Here is a 19,234-nt window from a genome sequence, read left to right as displayed (position 1 = left end):
TCCTGTACTGTAAATAGACCCATTGATTTGTATCACTTTCTTGAGTTAAATCAAGCTTTCTACTTCCTTTTAAATATGCATTGATCAAAGGCCATAATGTGTGTGTGTGTGTGTGTGTGTGTGTGTGTGTGTGTGTGTGTGTGTGTGTGTGTGTGTGTATGTTAACTTGAACAAAAGCCAGTGTCCTGATCTGAACTTAGACACGGCAACAATGGCCTTTGATATTTATATAGCACAGATCATTTGTTTTTCTGTGTGTGTGGGTATGTGAGTGAGTGTGTGTGTGTGTGTGTGTGTGTGTGTGTGTGTGTGTGTGTGTGTGTGTGTGTGTGTGTGGTCATAATGTATAAATAACACAACTATAACCTGTCACAGCCTTAATGAAGTCACTGGAGACACTCTATGAAACTTGCAGAAAATGTGTGTGTGACATCAATTACAGTAAGCTGGTACTGATGTATGTATTCCTGGCAACCAAGATCACAAACATATAAGTTGTCTATTGTTAGCCAATCACGCGATTACAAGGCACGGATGCATGCGACAATGTCACGTGAAGTCTTATTTTTAAAATGAACATCTAGTTGGGGGCCTTAGGGCTATATGAGGCCTAATTAGCATATTTCCAAGATGGCGGCTCCCCGAAAATGAAAAAAAAGAAATTGAAAATAAAAATAAAAAATCCAATATTGACCCATTTTGAATGTTGGGGAGCATGTGGGAGGGCCAGACCTCGTGAACTTAAAGACGGTTACAATTTGAAGTTATTTATTCTGAGTGGGGCAGTCCCACTCATATTTTTCCTTTTTATTGACAGTTACAGTGAAGATTTAGACAGGAAGGATGGGTGAGAGAGAGAGGAGGGATGACATGCAGGATATGTCCCCGGCCGGAGTCTAACAATATGACGTTGGCTCCTCCTTAGTAGTGAGTCCTAAAAAGCTTCGATCATGTCAACCCAAAGCCTGTGGCATTCATTGTGTCATAGCCTATGTGAGGGGGAGTATGGATGACCTTCCAAGTATGGATGACCTTCACAAGGCAGTAACAGATAATGTTGATTCCAATCTGAAAAGCTGGGCAGAATCCTGTAAACATTTTTTGCTTCTTGGTAGATTAGTTACACAACCTTCCGATGTGCATGCAGCAGGTGTGTACTACATGCCAAATGTTATCTCATGTTGCGATATGCAGCAAAACGGCAAGCATCTCATGACACTGCCAGACCAGGGTATCAGAAGGGGAAGCATCTACCAGTGAGTGGGGGACAACCTTTGACCATCTAACTATTGCACAAATTGTTGCTCTGGTTGAGGATTCAGATCCTCCTTCACAATCTCCTATTACGGCAACTCTACAGGAACCTTATGAAAGAACGCAGGTGTTTGTGTCTGATTATGAACCCCACACAACAACATTCAACAACATCTCCTCAGCTATCTGCCTGAATAGAGTGAACACCAGAAGGGGAGGGAAACCTACATCGCAAACAAGGAACAAGTGGCTAAGAGGAACAATTAGCTCAGGATGATTGTAGTTATCAGCGGCAGGAGAGAGGGGAGGGAGGCTATGACCAGGGAGGAGGGCAGGGGGTCAAGTTGGCAGGTGGATGGCTTGGATTTCCGGATGAGTTTAGATAAATCGGCAGCAGAGGGGAGATGGAAGCAGGAGAGAGGTACAGAGAGGGGGGATGGGGAGATAGGGGAGATGGACAACTGGACATAAGAGGGGTCAGTTGCTGGTGGATGTTGGCTATTTTTGAGTTGAAAAATGACATCAGAGAGTTACAGTGGTCAGTGGAGTAGAAGTGTGGGGGAAGGGAGTCGGGGGGGGCGGAGTGAGTTGTTGACCACTGAGAACAGGGCCCTGGTGTTCCCAGCACCAGCAGTGATTTTGTCTGTAAGATATTGGGATTTGGCTGAGGAGAGGGCGTCTTTGTAAAGGAGGATGTGGGCATGGTGCATCTGTTTGTGAACAGTGAGACCGGTTTTTCTTGAAAGCCGCTCCAGCTGACGTCCTTTGGCTTTCAGCAGACGTAGGTGAGGGGAAAACCAGGGGGCAGAATGGGGGAATGAGACAGTCCGGGTTTTGAGGGGGGCGAGTGAGTCCAGCAGAGTTTGGAGTCCATCATTGTAATGAGAGACGAGCTGATCAGGGGTGCATGGGGGGGTGATGATGGGGAAAGTGTTGATGCCTGTTATGAGATCTGCTAAATTATTATGTCTGATGTTGCGGAAGGACATAGTACGTGACTGTTTGGTTTTGGATAGAGACAAACTTAAGTTAAATGAAACAAGCATGTGGTCAGAGATGGGGAGGTCAACAGCAGAACAGTTGAGGGGAGTGACACCTGAGCAACAGACCAAGTCCAAAATATGACCTTTAGAATGGGTAGGGAAATCAATATATTGTTGGAGACCAAAACTGTCCAGGCAAGAGATGAAGTCCTTAGTGAGAGCATGATTACTATTATCCATGTGAATATTTAAATCACCTAACAGAATTATGTTGGATGAGAGTGAACAGATGTGGGTGAGAAATGTGTTGAATTCATCAAAGAAATCCTTGTTTGGTTTGGGTGGGCGGTAGATATTAACTAAAACAGTTGGGGTAGGTCCATTTAGTTGTAGAGCCACAGACTCAAAAGAATGAGACACTGGCAGAGTGACAGGAGAGACCTTCCAGGACTCGCGGTGGATTATCGCGAGACCCCCCCCTCTGCCGGTGAGACGAGACCCCCCCCCTCTGCCGGTGAGACGAGACGCCCACAGCAGGTTAGACACGCCTACATTAGGTTAGACACGCCCACATCAGGTTAGACACGCCCACCGCAGGTTAGACACGCCCATATCATGTTAGACACGCCCACAGTAGGTTAGACACGCCCACAGCAACTAACACCAGGACGAGGGTCAGGGGATGCACAATATCAGGCTGGATGCATAAGTGTCTAATCAGGGTCACCAGGTGGAGTATTGTAAGACCTTAACTGGGTTCAAGTTTGTGGAACACTTGTTGATTTATAAATATGTCTGAAGCCTCGGGTTGCACTTACAACTACCATTACGAGGCGGACACACTCACACACACACACACACACACACACACACACACACACACACACACACACACACACACTCAGACACACACACACACACACACACACTCAGACACACACACACACACACACACACACACACACACACACACTCAGACACACACACTAACACACACACACACACATACACACACACACTCTCAGACACACACACACACACACACACACACACACACACACACACACACACACAAACACACACTTTTGGCTCTTAGATATCTCACATACCGAAAGGGGGCGTTGTGGAAACGAAGAATTCCTCCTTTTTCTACTCATCCTTAACTGTATCCCCGCGGACAGTCTGTCTATCATGTACCGTTATACATATTTAAGTAAATATGCAAATATATACAAATATATAGATTCATCAACTAACATTAAAAGATACATTAGATATTAATAATATTAACATGAATAACATTATTAGATATAAGATATTATTATTATTATTAAATGGAAAGAGAAGACAAAACTAACATACCGAAAGGGGGCTTCGTGGAAACGAAGAATTCCTGCTTTTTCTACTCATCCTTATGAAAGTAGCAGACTGTAGCAGAAATGGTATATAATATATATATATATATATATATTCTCAGCGGACAATCTCTCTTCATGTACCGTTATAAAAGTCTGTATGTACCGTTGTCACACAAAAGTTTGACCAAACCATTCTATTATAGGTTTATCATGACGCCATAGTGCCGTTGTCACACCAACCCATTCTATTGGGTTTTTATGACGTCATGGTGTATTTTTTACGTCTGCGGTCAAACTTCGGAGGGCGCGCTCAAACAGATATGTTTGCATGATAATAATAATAATAATGATGATGATTATTATTATTATCATTATTATAATCATAATCATAATCATAACCCTTTTTTGTATAGCACTTTTCCTGCAAACGTTGCAGCTCAAAGTGCTTTAACATATAAATACAAATGATGCAATTCAACCCCCTCTCTGCAAGCCAAGCACACATATCTGTATACGCCTGTCTTCCTCATAAATAAATATTGCCTATGTTTTCTTTCCTGTCCTGATTATGATAGTATATATTCTGTGCATAGGCTATTATGTCCCTGTTAAACCTATATACGGTTAGACTTTCAAACTTTAAAATGTTGCAATATGGTGATCAGACGTTGGTCAGCCTCAAATTCGTTCTATATTTATGTGTGCTGATTTGTCAACTTATCAAGTTATGCTGCTATAAGCCTATATTTTGTTTTGGTCTGAGTTAGTTAGCCTTTGGTTGACATGTGATTTATATATTGTATAACGAATACAACTCGCCCCGGCTCCCACCAATCAATGTCATACAGGGACTGTTTTCCTGACAATTCACTCGCCTCTTCCTCGTCTGTATTCGGTTAGATATGATATGATAGTAATAGTATTATTGTAGTATGCTTAGTACTGTATCAACAACTCATAAACGTCAACTGCGCAATATCGATGTTGATTATGGTGTTGAAATTGCACCTACTTTCCTTGCACCTACTCTGCCTATGATGTATTACGGATGTATTACGGTATTATTAATAAATAATAATAATATATTTATTTAAAAGACTGGGCTAACCCTGTTGTGTCCACACATAGGGTTCATTGGGGACACTCTGGGTTGATACGGTGATTCATGTATGATCGATTACTGTGATTGTGATGTGTAGCCTAATTGATGTGTCTATATCTGTGATTTATTTTAATTTTAATTTTATTTTTTATTTAACCTTTATTTAACCAGATAAGTCAATTGAGAACCAATTCTCATTTACAAAGACGATCTGGCCAATTGGCAGAACAGAGGCAAGTCTACACAAAACACAACACAATATATACAATATAAAACACAACCCAATATATACGATATAAAACATGAATGCCATAATACACAAGTATCAAAAACATCTATACATCACAACACAGTATGTAAAAGACAGCAGGGACCAGGGGGAAGTTAACTTAAGGCATGGCTTTGCAATAACTATAACTGCATACACTAATTTCTGTCAGATGTGACGTGTGTGTTGTATGTACACCTCTATCTTTGCTACCCGCCTGCATATGTCTGTGTGTGCTTCAATGTCTGGATGCTGCTGTGCCTGTATGTTGCTGTGACTATTTGCTCTTCCTTTGTCCACTTTGTACTGTTCTTATCTCATGAACTGTATTGATGTTGCTGCCATTTGTGCTTGAATGTCTTGTCTCCCCGGCATGTTTGTGCTTGCTCCAATTATGCTTGATATGTTTGTATGTCCTGCTCCATTTGTTTGTGTTTGCTGCAATTGTAATTTTTTAAACCAATGTATTTTATTTTAGGGAGCCTATTGTCAACTGGCCCGGGGACTACAGCTGGAAATTAGCCATGTAGGCTAAAGCTGCTCCATTTACTGTTGTAACAGTTAATTAATGGGGACTGTCCACGACATCATAAACTAATAAACTAAACTAAACAACATGTAAAATTGCAGGAAACTAGCACAAATAATTGGGTGGGAGAGAGGGGCCGCCGCTGCCAAAACGTGGACAGTTTTGGGTCGCTCCACCATCAAAAAATCTCACTCCAAACTTTTGGTGAAACTTGGCAGCCCTGAATTAGTCATATTATTTCTGGCTCTGATATCTATCGGCGCTTTGGACGGACCCCCGTCCCGCCCACCTTTGCACGTCCCTGACGTAGGCACGCAATGCACGCAACGATCCGCGATCCTGATTGGTTGTTTTCCTTCGTGACCTGGCAACCAGGTGGAAGCTTACCGACGCTTTAACCCTCCACCAACAACAGCTAGCCTACCAGACAGCTAGCCTACCAGACAGCTAGCCTACCAGACAGCTAGCATAACCAGACAGCTAGCCTAACAGACTACACACACCAGGCAGATAGCACAACACACTACACCAGGCTTTAGAAGGACATTGACATTGATCAAAGATGTCGTCCAGGACGCTGCCGCTGCTGTTCATCAACCTGGGGGGAGAGATGCTCTACATCCTGGACCAGCGCCTCAGAGCCCAGAACATCCCTGCTGACAAGGCCAGGAAAGGTACAGCTAGGCTAGCTATGTTAGCTTAGCTTAGCCTGGAACCAGACAGGAATCTAACATGCTAGCTAGTCAACTTGACACACACACACACACACACACACACACACAGTCAACTTGACTAGCTAGCTCACTATGCAGTGATCAGTGTTGGTCATTCATTTTAAGAGGGGTTAATTAGCTAATCATGTTCCTGTAAGCAATCAGCCATCTCGTAAACACTCAAACTCAAACTGACATCTAGCTGCCTGTTAACAAATGAATCACAAGTGAACACAGACAGACAGACAGACAGACAGCCTAGGGCCCCTGACATGGACAACGTGGGGCCTTCATGTCAACAACAACATGCTTAGCTAGAAGACAGACATTTGAGCATAATGTATTTGCCTCCCTGTTGTTTAACTTGTTAATAACTCTCCATTGTAGCTGATTGGATAGAGGAGGACAGAAGGAGAGGTATTTGGAAGTTTCTCATCATGCAATGCATCTCTTATCTGCTCTGCTTTTTGGCATTAACAAGTTAGAAAGACAAAACCAACATGTTCATATAATACACAAGCTGTAAAGATCACACGACTAGAGCCTAGATGAGATCCCAGCTCAACAAATTCATTCACTCTGCTCCTCCTACTCCAACATGTCTACATAATAATTATAGCCCACCCTGGCCTAGAACAAGGCTATTCTAAATCACTGATCTTTACTAGGACAAGAAAGACTTCACTCCCCAAAGCCACAAACAATAGCAAGCTGATATCTAGATTTAGACATTGCGGTTGCTTTGCAAGGGCATTGGGAATAGGGGGAAGTTGTACCTCGCCTATAGAATGTTCATCTAGCCCCCCCGACGTTACAGTTGTATGCAATATTTGGAGGCACACTGACTGACACTGTCTGGCTCTGCGAGATTAATAGAATGTCCAGGTGCAACTCAAACATTTTGAATATCATGCAAAAGTTCATTCATTAATTCAGTAATTCAACTTAAAGGGTTAAACTTAAATATTATATAGACTCATTGCATTGTACATATGCATGATTATACTTTTCAGAGGGCTGACATTTCTGTATTTAAAATCCTTTTCTTATTGATTTCATGTAATATTAAACATTTCTGAGATATTTAATTTGGGTTTTTCACAAGCTGTAAGCCATAATCATCAAATTTATAACAAATAAAGGCTTGAAATATCTTGCTTTGCATGTAATGAGTCTATATAATATCTACGTTTAACCCTAAGTTGAATTACTGAAATAAATGAACTTTTGCGAGTTGCACCTGTACATCGGCTTGCTTAAGGATGAACATTATTTCAAGCCTCTGCTTGTGAACTCATCCCTTTGTACTGTGTACCTTCACGTTGGCAGTTATGAATGACATCATCACCACCATGTTCAATAAGAAGTTCCTGGAGGAGCTGTTCAAGCCCCAGGAGCTGTACTCTAAGAAGGCTCTCAGGACCGTGTTTGACCGACTGGCCCACGCCTCGATTATGAGGCTCAACCAGGCCAGCATGGACAAGGTACAGGCACAGAACACACACACACACACACACACACACACACACACACACACACACACACAAAAGTGTCATAAGTGTCTAGGCTTTAAGTGTTGAGAGGTCATTTGTTTGTTCTAGTCTGGCCCTGTTATACTTTAGAGATGCATCCTCCTTCCTTCCTTGTAGTAACCACTTATGTACAGTTAGGTCCGGAAATATTTCAACAGTGACACAATTTCCATGATTTTGTCTCTGTCTGTACGCCAACCACAAAGGCTTTGAAATGAAACAATCCAGATCCAATTGAAGTGTAGACTTTCAGCTGTAGGCCTAATTGATGGGGTTGAACAAAAATGTTGTATGAAACATTTAGGTATTGCAACCGTTTTTATACCACTTGTATAAGGCTCAATGTAATTGGGCTCAAATGTAATTGGACAAATTAACATAATCATACATAAAATGCTAATGTTTAAATACTTTGTCAAGAATCCTTTGTAGGCAATGACTGCCTCAAGTCTGAAGTTTGGACATCACCAAATGCTGGGTTTCCTCCTTTGTGATGCTTTGAAGAAGAGTGAAGCTAGACAGGACAGTAAGGAGGAGAGGGCATGTCAGCAGGGCATGGACCTTTTACCTGCTTACTTGATAAAGAAATAACTAAGGAAGAGCCCATATCAGTCCACGAAACAGCGTTTGAGTCAATCGTCTAATTACTTTTGGTCCCTTGAAAAAGGCGGGGCTACATATTAAAGAGCTGTAATTCCTAAACCCATCATCCAAATTTGGATGTGAATACCCTCAAATTAAAGCTGGGAGTCTGCACTTTAAGCCATATCGAGGAACGAAGGATACATATTCAGTGTTTAAACAATGCCTCCTCTGAGAAACCACCTGAAACTAACTAGGCTCTATCTATCTAGATCTATCTTCAGCATATCTTTATTTTAAAATAAAACCATGTTTATATGGACTCAATAGCATAATTAGGGCCATCATGACATTACCTTCGTTATCATCACATTCTTGGTACAGCATCCTGTGTTCCCTAATGGCAGTTCATATCATCTCTGACTTATACATTTGGGTTAGATTCTATGAATAGGGCAATATGCTTTCGGAAAACAACAATATTTGTTGTCTTAATAATTTTGTTGGATAGAAATCACAGTTGTATGTAGCCTAAGCACAAATGATAAACAAACCGGGTTGGTTCATCCACATAATTATATAAAGGTCCGTATGTAGGTCTAGAATCAGAATCACTTTTTATTAGCCTACATATTACTCTACAAATACACATGAGTCAAATTATTATAATAAGGGTGGCGGTAGGTCTTAACCTGGCGGTGCGTCTTAATTAAGACTTAAGACGGCAAGTTAAGAAGTGCATAATAGGGCCCTAAGAGTCACACTACCATTAACAAATACTTTTATTTAATACTATTATTTTGCATGATGACGATAGGTTGTTTTCATGTGTCCTTGTTGTTTATGCACACAGCTTTATGACCTGATGACCATGGCCTTCAAGTACCAGGTGCTTCTCTGTCCGCGTCCCAAAGACATCCTCCTCGTGTCGTTCAACCACATGGACGCCATCAAGGACTTTGTGAAGGACACCCCCAGCATCCTCAGCCAGGTTGACGAGACATACAGGCAGCTCATAGAGGTACTTAAAGTTTTTTTTATTTTTTATTTTATTGGATTGGAGAGAGTGAAGATAGACAGGAAAGTAAAGAGGAGAGGGCATGTCAGCAGGGCACGGACCGGATTCGAACCCATGCCGACATGGGTATATTATGTGTGCACTGTAGACCGCCGTGCTAGACCACTGGACCACCTCAGGCCACATCATAGAGGTCATACTTAGAGATCATATGGGTACTTAGAGATCATAGAGGTACTTAGAGAGGAGGCTTGCTTCCATTTGTGGGAGGGAAGTGGTTTCCATTAAAGTAAATCACAAAAGAAGAAAAATAAATCACATTGAAACATACAGTAGCTGCCCTGCAGACACCATTCACTATAGCTTTGGTGTACAGCAACACTCTGGGACATATAGAACGTTCAGGGTTTCTTATGATTCACAAAAACGCTACTATTCATATTCACCTCTAATGAATTGTCTTTTTTTTGTTCGTAGATATATTCCCTGTTGTCTAGTGGTGAATTTCAGCTCATAAGGCAAACACTCCTCATCTTCTTTCAAGACATGCACATAAGGGTGAGTCCATTATCTCATACAGAGATACTGCTTTAAGAAAAGGACAGTTACTGAGTTGATTTTTTTATGTTTGACTCCAACTCCTGTTTTAAGGAGAGAGATCATGAGTTAATTTCAGTGTTGTTTTTGGAAGAATCAGCTTTCAATGGGTTTTAAATTGCTGTGCAGCAATTTGTGAGCTTAGAATGATAAGGTTCTATCTCCGTTTAGAATGATAAGGTTCTATCTCCGTTTAGGGCAGTTCAGAGATATTGAGCGTCAAAGTTTTTACATTCCATTATGTTTTGTGAGATGGAACCTTTGTATTTTATGAATTACTAACTCAAAAATGTCTACATTTTAAAATTAACACCACACAGGCATTAATAAACACCTAATGGATCAGATTATGTAAAAAAACTAAATTCTGACAAAAATGGAGATAGAACCTTATAATTCTAACGTCACGAATTGTCAATGCTTGACTGAGCTGTATGTGCAGGTTTCCATCTTCCTCAAAGACAAAGTGCAGAACTCCAACGGGCGCTTCGTCCTTCCAACTTCTGGTCCCGTGCCGCACGGGACGCAAGTCCCTGGAATTATCAGGTACCACAGGATACAGTTTAATTGCCTACTACTCCACCCAAAATGAAGGAATCCAACTGAAATCCTTCAGAAATTGAACTAAAAACACACTTTAATTGGATGCTTTGAATAGGGGCTGTAGTTTCCACTTAATCCCACGTGTTGATGCGTCGATGTGTGCTTTTTAATTACATCTATGTACTTGTCTCTCGCAGACATTGACAACAGGCACTGCATCTGCAGCTAATTGCGTTATTAAGGGAGTGTTGAACAATCAGCCGTCTTCTAAATGTAGAAGGGCCTAAAGGCCTTTCATGCCTGGCTCAAATTGTTAAAGGATTTGTGTGCAGCAATTATTAATTTCTCATCTTGGGCTCGTGTGGCGAACATGAGCTAGAGACAAATGTGAAAATGTTGTGAAAAGACTTGTTTTTCTTAGTACATCAAAACATCTGAAACAAAGTCTATCCTGAATAGTGTCACCGTCACTTGGACTTGGATAATAATGTGAAACAATCAGTTGTATTCAATGTGTTCATACGTAATATTAAAAACAACAATATGGTTTATTGAGTGTGTTGTTGTCTGTGTGTTTTTACTCAGGTGGTTCAGTTGCAGTGGTGAGGAGCTGAAGCGACAGCAGTTTCGTAATGGTGGAAACTATGCCAGCGCTCTGCGTGAGGGATCCTTTGAGATGTTTGGAGAGAGGGTCATCAAGCTGGGCACTAATATGTAAGTTTTATTTTATTTTATTTAACCTTTATTTATACAGGTAAAAACACATTGAGCCCCAAGGGCTCATTTTCAAGTGTGACCTGTTCACAGGCATACAACAACAACATCCACCACAAACAAATACAATACAAAACCTGGCCGACATAGTCTAAAACTAAACTAAAACTACATAGTCTAAAACTACATAGTCTAAAACTAGACAGCTAAAGAGCTAGGGACAGGGAGGGGTCAGCAATGGGCCAAAGGGAGGGTCAACTCAATTGCAAGAACAAATCACAGACTCGCACTGTATGTCTCTCAGCAAGAGCTTGAAACTGGAGAGAGGGATCAGATGAGACAGTTTCAGACTCTGCTGTAAAGAATTCCAAGAGGAAGGGGCTGCAAATGAGAACGCCCTCTTGCCTTTCATGGTCCTGCCTATCCCTGCCTAAAGCTAATTTGTGACAGCAGCTGGTGAAAGGGGGAACAAGTCGGCAACCCACCAAATGTTCAGACTTATTCTGAAAAATGTGAATAAATGTACGAATTTGAACGACACACTCGCTAGTCAAGCCAAAACATTTCAATGCAAATGGATTCGGTGAGTAATCCCCACTACTACCTAGTTAGTGTAGAGTAGTGGGGGATTACTCACCGAATCCATTGCATTGCAATATTTAGGTTTGACTAGCGAGTGTGTCATTGATTTTTCCAGCAACGTTGACATTTATTTAAATTTTCGGGAATAAAAGTCAGAACATTTTGATTGTTTGCCGATAAGAAATTGCCATATGAAATTGCTAACACCAATGCTGTTGCACTGTTAACCCCAGACACATCCCCACTAGTACAGTTTACTCTACTTTCTCTACTATAGTAAGATTCCATGCGACATGGTACATAGAAATAGAATTCGAATAGGATGTTCATAGTCGTGGTCAAGGTCGTCGCTCATTGCCGTGTGAATAATTTACACAGGGACACTGTGATCTGCCTCCCCCCCGGATGCCACATTGTGTTTCAGTCGCCCGGGTGTGTGCTTGTGTTTACTGCAGGTACAGCGTGAGCCGTCCAGTGGAGACTCACATGTCAGGGACGTCCAAAAACTCTGCACAGAACACCAAGGTGAGTCTGCATGTTCAGATCAGACCTGGTAAGTCTGCATGTTCAGATCAGACCTGGGTCTAGCTACTATCCCATCATTGGATGGACCTGAATCTCCTGAAAGGCCTTGCATCATGTTTTTCTTCTAAACATAATTTTATGTCCATTGTGAAATATTCTACTTCTAAGGATGTAAATGTTAGACATTGGTCTTTTTTTATTTATTTCATTTGTCTTTTTTATTTTTTTATTACTATGTGTTTTATTACTACTTAATTCACAGTGGAAGATGCCATAAACAAATGCAGAATGCACATCATGAAACGAGTACTTTTATTTGAATCGTCATGTTCTCCTCTTACTGTGTCCACAGGTCAACACGGCTCCCAACCCCCTGGCCAAGGAGGAGCTCAACCTGCTGGCCAGGCTGATGGGAGGTCTGGAGGTGCAGAAGGCAGGAAGCCAGGGAGACAACGGCTTCAGAGTCAACCTCTTTAACACAGACGAAGAAGAGGAGTAAGTAAAAAAAAGAAAAAATAGGTTTTAGAAGAAGGTTTTTCCTTCTATCAATGGCCCCGGGCCTGAGCTAGATTACTCTTCCTGCTACGACTGGTGGACTGATGATTCACATGCTTAGTATTCAAATGTATTGATTGTAAGTCGCTTTGGAATAAGGCGTCTGCTAAATGCCAAAAATGTAAATGTAAATGTAAGTCCTCCGTTCCATGAATATTGCTTTATTGCTCTAGGGTGTATTTTAAGGGTGCTTCTTGTTGTTGTTGTGTCTTGTGTGAAATCTGTTTGCAGTGTGCCAGATCTGTAATTTGAGTGTCTGTCCCAACATGATGAAACAGGCTGATTTGCATTTTAAAATTATTCAACAATGATGTGGGTTCGTCTTCAGGGAGGCGTTGGTATCGAGACCAGATGATCTGTCGTACGAAGTCGTGAACATCCAAGCAACAAAGGTAAATTCTGTTCACGGTAACCCATTTTCTCTTTAAAAAACACTCCAACTAAATATTGAACTATATGAAATGCCTTCATATAACTTGGTCGATTTTAGCATGGCATTTCTGGAGGGCAGTTTTGTATCACGTCACCGTTGCAACAAATGGGTTCTGTAAAGCGACAAGTACGGTAACAGGTCTAGGCATGAGCACCACACGTCACATTTAGTCCTCCACTGTATATCACAGCCAGTATAACACGTTTAAAATGACTACAAAACAAAACCAATACGGTCTACAGTGAATGCACTGTCCATGTGTCATACATGTGTCATACATGACCAAACATACCTCACTTGAATAAGAAGGTAGTGCGGCGGTTCTTTGCGTGAGCAAACCTCTCGATGACTTTAGTGGTTTAGGGGTAGTGGTGGTCTAGTGGATAGTGAGTTGGACTTGGGATCGGAAGGTTGTGAGTTCAAATCCCGCCTGAAGCCACACCACTACTAGTGTGCCCTTGGGTAAGGCACTTAGCCCTCAGTTACTCCAGCGGGAATGTCCCTGTAATTCGTAATTGTAAGTCGCTTTGGATAAAAGCGTCTGCTAAATGGCAAAATTAATTAATTAAAATTAAATTAACTTTACTGTTGAAATCAATCTGTCCCTGGATCAATGTATTTTCAATGGAAAGCATGGCATCCATCGCTGTTGTCCCATTGTGTTTCTTGCGAATGTCTTAATTCTCTTCATTGTCGAAAAGTTACCTCCAACTCCTCTTTCAAACACAATGTACTGAACTGCACGGTCAACAAACAATCTACACGATACATTGTTATCTAGTTAGCATTATTAATGACAGACATACATACAGTAGATCAACTGCATCACTTTGTGATCATTTCCTGTCATGTCAGGCCATGTTAACGTCATTAGCGTTTAATATTTTTTTGCTAGGTAGAATTAATTATTGGGCGTAAACATTTTCGGCCCTATCACCCAATTAAAATGTTTCCCTGCTTACGTCAGTCATGCTCACGTTCCCCTAGCAACGACGGGGCACAGTGCTCCACTGCCCGACAGAAGAGACATAGGACACAGAGTGCCAGGGCCGGTCCTAGGCATAGGCGAACTAGGCGGTCGCCTAGGGTGCCAAATGCCTGGAGGGCGCCAAATGCCCCCCCCACCAAAAAAACCTAAAAAAACGTACATTTAAATAATTTTGTCACACACACTAGAGAAATTACTCCAAAACAGCACTATATAAGGATTGTGAGTCAAGTTTATACACACCAATTTCACCATTGAATCACTTTTTTTTGTATTCAATAAAATACATGTTGCCACAACGTCCCGATGTAACAAACATCTTGCACCACAGCGCCACCTGGTGCCCTGGTGCCCATAATGTAGAATCGCTGCTGCTTTGAGATCATCCTTTGATCGTCCTACTCTATAGGCCCAGGTGTCATCATAATGACATTTCTCATGAGTATTATCTGTGACAGGAGATGCACAGCGCCCATGCTCCAGGATAATAAAGCTGTCGTGTCACTGCAGTAAAGGGAAGCTATTCAAAACTCCTCTTAGCCCTGATGAACCACCCATGTTCAGACACGCTGCCCAAACAGAATCATCTCATCTCATTGACAAGCTAAGGATTATAAGTTATCAAAGATACAAGGATGGGTCGGTCTAACAGGATGGAAGGTAATCGAACGCTCAACCATTGGTGACGTGTCTTACAGGACCAGCAGGCCAGTGCGGAGCTGGCCAAGATCATGGGGGAGTTCACAGAGGCGGCAGAGCCGTGTCCGAGTGCCAGCAGTAAAGGAGACGACCTTCTGGCCATGATGGACGGACTGTGACATCATGACGTGTCGCTGTGCTGTGGTATCCATGGCAACAGTGCCCAGGGGGGTGGGGGGTGGGGGGGAGGGCAGAGTGGGTTGGGAACGGTACAGTCTACTGTCAGGACAGAATGTCTGCTGCTGTTTCACCCTGCAAACATGACTGTTGCCTCACTCACACACACACACACACACACACACCAGAAACCTCATCTGTGTGTGTGTCCATAGAGCTTTGAAATGCTGAATGGGAACAGGTCGCTTCATTGGTTTGCCATGGACCAACTGTAAACTGCAAGGTTGTGTAGTTTTCAACGGAGGAGGGAGAGTTCCCAATCAAGCTTCCCAATCAAGCTTCTTTCATGTTTTTTTTTTCGTTTTTTTTTTCATCTCAAACATACATCATAGCTTTAGATGTGTTACTGAAATGTCTAATTGTATCTTTGGGACTGATTTTGTTTTTTCCTCAAATCTATACAATGGTTTCTTCTGATCCTGTTTGAATTGCAATTTGTTCAAACGTGATTCATGCTTTTTCAAATACTGTTGATAACATTTTTGATTAGGCCTTTAGTAACGTCCTGTTTCCTTTTGTTGTTATCACCCATGAGGCTTAGATAACCCTGGCTTCCATGTTGGCTGTACTGTATTAAGTGTTTTTACTGATTGTCACAGTCAAGATTGTCTCTTATGTAATGAATACAGGACCCAAAGAGGCTGTGGTGGAAGTGGAAGAAACCCAAGTGCACTTGTCAAAATGAGCATTCAAAAGCATGGATAGAGTTAGGTTGAGGAACTTTAGTGTCTACATATACGGTAAGATGAACTATTTTGTAAATACGTAACAACAGAATACCATGAAATATTTTACTTCTTGTAATACAGTATGTCCTCATCAAATGGGTTGTTAAAATTTAAAAAGAAAAAAGAAAAAAGAAAATCTCAAAGTACAACAACAATATTTGAAGAGCTGATTCTTTGCAAATAATGCAATATGACTAAGGCCTATGGTCCAACATGTAAATATATTTATGGCAGGGATTATTTATTTGAATGTGTCATGAGATACATACATTTGCTTTTGTGAACTCTTGTTTTGTGCGAGGGGATCGCAGCCGGTAGAGATCATCAGAAATATTGTGTAGAGAATGTTCGTTTTGTAATACATAGTTTAATAAAATAAGTATGAACCGTCATGTGCAGTTTTTATGTGTAAGCAATTTGTTGATGATTGAGTGCTAATCCAGGCTAGGCAATTACTATGCCTGAATGTTGTTGTAGTAGAAGAGTCTGGTCACTAGGGGGTGCTGTGGATACATCGCTACAGTGGAGTTACAGTTTTTCCCAATTGCTAAAACACAAAAGCCAATTCTCTAAACCAAATGACCAGTTCTCTAAACACATTTAATAAAACTAGCTCCCATTTGCCAAAACCATAAACACGTTTCACATGAAGACACTATTCACAAAACACAATCCTCCTTAAAGGAAAACACATTTTGTCTTGCTAAAACACAAGTTGCAAAAAACTCTGCTCAAATTCTCAAATTAAAGCTCATAATTTTAATAATTAATAATTTTGCCATTTAGCAGACGCTTTTATCCAAAGCGACTTACAATTACGAATTACAGGGACATTCCCCCTGGAGTAACTGAGGGCTAAGTGCCTTACCCAAGGGCACACTAGTAGTGGTGTGGCTTCAGGCGGGATTTGAACTCACAACTTTCCGATCCCAAGTCCAACTCACTATCCACTAGACTAGACCACCACTACCCCAGCTCATGTGATGCAATTTGAACACAATGAACACACCTGGCTTCATTCATTAAACATAAGACACATTTAAGACACTTGTTGCAAATGATTGTTGTGTGTGTGTGTGTGTGTGTGTGTGGTATAGTTCCATAAATAAATTAAAAAACATCACACCCTGAACATTGTTTTCAGTGAGTATTGTTGTGTGTAATGGATCCTCTGTAGTGTTTGCATTGAGTTGTGATACAGTACAGTAGTGTACATGTTACGGTACATGTGGGAATACGGTACATGTGGGAAAACTAGGGTTAGGATTAGGGTTAGGGGTAGGGTTAAGGTTAGGATTAGGGTTAAGGTTAGGGTTAGGGTTAGGGTTAAGGTTAGGGTTAGACATGCCAGCATGTACCAAGTCACTTAACCCTAACCCTAGTTTTCCCACATGTACCGTATTCCCACATGTACCGTAACATACATACTGTATTTTCTGTAGATTTACATACTGTTCATATGAAACACACACATCTATGAATGCCCAATACTCTACAGTGATATATTCTGAGAACAGATACTGTAAGGTTTCTAAAAATGTGCTTTGGCAGTTGTGAAAAAAAAGAACATTCTCACACACTGAACATTTTGTTTTCAGTTGTTTTGTTGTAGTCTGTAATGATGCATATAGTGTTTACATTTTTGCAGGCTTTGAGCAGCTGTTTTGGTGTGAAAGTTTGAGTTTTGAAGAGAGAAGGTGTGGTTTTGTTTATGTAGCTTTAGAAAAGTGTGTTGTGTTTAGAGTTTTGGGAAAATGGAGGAAAGTTTTGTGAAATGTGTTTTAGCAATTGAGAAAAACTGTAATGTACAACAGTCAATGAAAATGCATACACATAATTAAAGTTAGCTCTTCAGGAATCTAGCTTTAACTACATTTTCATACATTTAACTTCCCATAAATACTCCCACAGTCAGTTCATTCACTTAAACCAAAGCAGAACTGTGGAAAAAAAACAGAATAACATAAAAACCTTATATCAAAGCCAATATTGTCCAAATCTCATTCATCTGGAACTAGACCTTAGCCACTCCTGAAAACAGTATAGGCTTACTATTGCTATGGCAACAGCACTTTGTCTGTACCTGGGTTATTTGGAGAGCGGCCTGCAGTCGAGTTGTCAAAAGAAAAACTGTGATAGTCTGGGCACGTCTCAGAACCCCCTTCCCCCAGTCGACCATGATGCACCCCCCCCCCCCCCCCACACACACACACACACAGAGCCACAAAACTCCTGCATACCACACAGTCACAACATGCTGAGGCATTGCTCTCTGTATGGACCTGGTGGCGGGGGATTCAGGTGAGGGCTTTGTAACAGTCTAGGGAATGACTTCAGACGAGCCTTACCTAAGGGCACAGTCTCTTTGAAAAAGAAACGGAACATCATAACAGTGCTAATAATTACCTAAGACGTAGGTGTCATGTTTGGTTTTCCTAGTCCATGACAGAATCTGTAAAAGTCATCAAGAAAGTTGAAAGGGTTGGTTTGCATGGGCACTTAAATGAGTAAAGAGACATTCCCAACCCAGTGCCATGGACAATGTCTTAAGTGTTATGTTTCACTATGCATTCATTCATGATGATTACATTTGATTATGTGTCGATAGAGAACTTCCGTCTCATATCTGGAGCCACACTCGGATGCAGACTCACAGTAGATTTATATTTAACCTCAATTTTAACCTTAATTACATACAGTTATTATATAAGTGGTTGTTTGTGTCTCAAGCGAGCATCCTATTTTGTTACTTCGCCTACCTACAAGAGCATTATGCTCTCTCTCCCTACCTCCGAGTTCTCTAGAGTTATGAGTGATTCACAGTTTCCTCTTCAAACACTGTGGGCAGGACACTGTTAACCCACAGGATGACAAGTGTTTCATGTGGCCCGGGGCAAATGCTGTGCTGCTGAGTCAAGACAGGAAACTGGTGCAGCCCAAATCAGTCTCTGCCCTTTAGATCAAGCCATCAAAAGCACCTGCCCACTGGTTTGAAACTACTAGACGTGGGTGGGATAAACTTAACAAGGGATACTAAATGTGGATAATTATGGGAGGGTCTTCTTAAAGTTATTGGAGCAGAGACACATACGGTTCGACTGCAAGTTGAGCACAAAACAAGTCAAGTCAAGTCAGCTTTATTTATATAGCACGTTTACATACAGCAATGCTGAACCAAAGTGCTTCACAGTTGTAAAATAGATAAAATGCAGGAAATAAATAAGCACAATGCACACAATACAATGTAAACAAATACATTGTAGCAATGTTTTTAAAGCATTCAAATGGAAGTCTATGGTACAAGTGTTTGTAAGTGATGTACAATCAGTGATAGGAGTGTGATAGGATGTCATC

The 19,234-nt window shown here is 41.2% G+C and overlaps 1 protein-coding gene across 1 annotated transcript; it reads left to right on the top strand.

The window, feature by feature from the left end:
* Window positions 1-6,039: 6,039 nt before the first annotated feature.
* On the top strand, window positions 6,040-15,094 carry oscp1b (organic solute carrier partner 1b; the record flags this gene model as incomplete). The annotated part of the gene is made up of 10 exons (XM_080540820.1): window positions 6,040-6,168; window positions 7,537-7,691; window positions 9,175-9,342; window positions 9,817-9,897; window positions 10,379-10,482; window positions 11,065-11,193; window positions 12,231-12,300; window positions 12,653-12,795; window positions 13,184-13,247; window positions 14,975-15,094. The coding sequence occupies exons 1-10, from the start codon at window positions 6,057-6,059 to the stop codon at window positions 15,092-15,094; spliced, it is 1,146 nt and encodes a 381-aa protein (XP_080396946.1). The 5' UTR covers window positions 6,040-6,056.
* Between the last annotated feature and the right edge of the window lie 4,140 nt (window positions 15,095-19,234).

This window comes from Nansenia antarctica (genome assembly GCF_963989245.1).
Source record: "Nansenia antarctica genome assembly, chromosome: 10".
Lineage (NCBI taxonomy): Eukaryota > Metazoa > Chordata > Actinopteri > Argentiniformes > Microstomatidae > Nansenia > Nansenia antarctica.
This window is presented reverse-complemented; position numbering and strand designations above follow the sequence as displayed.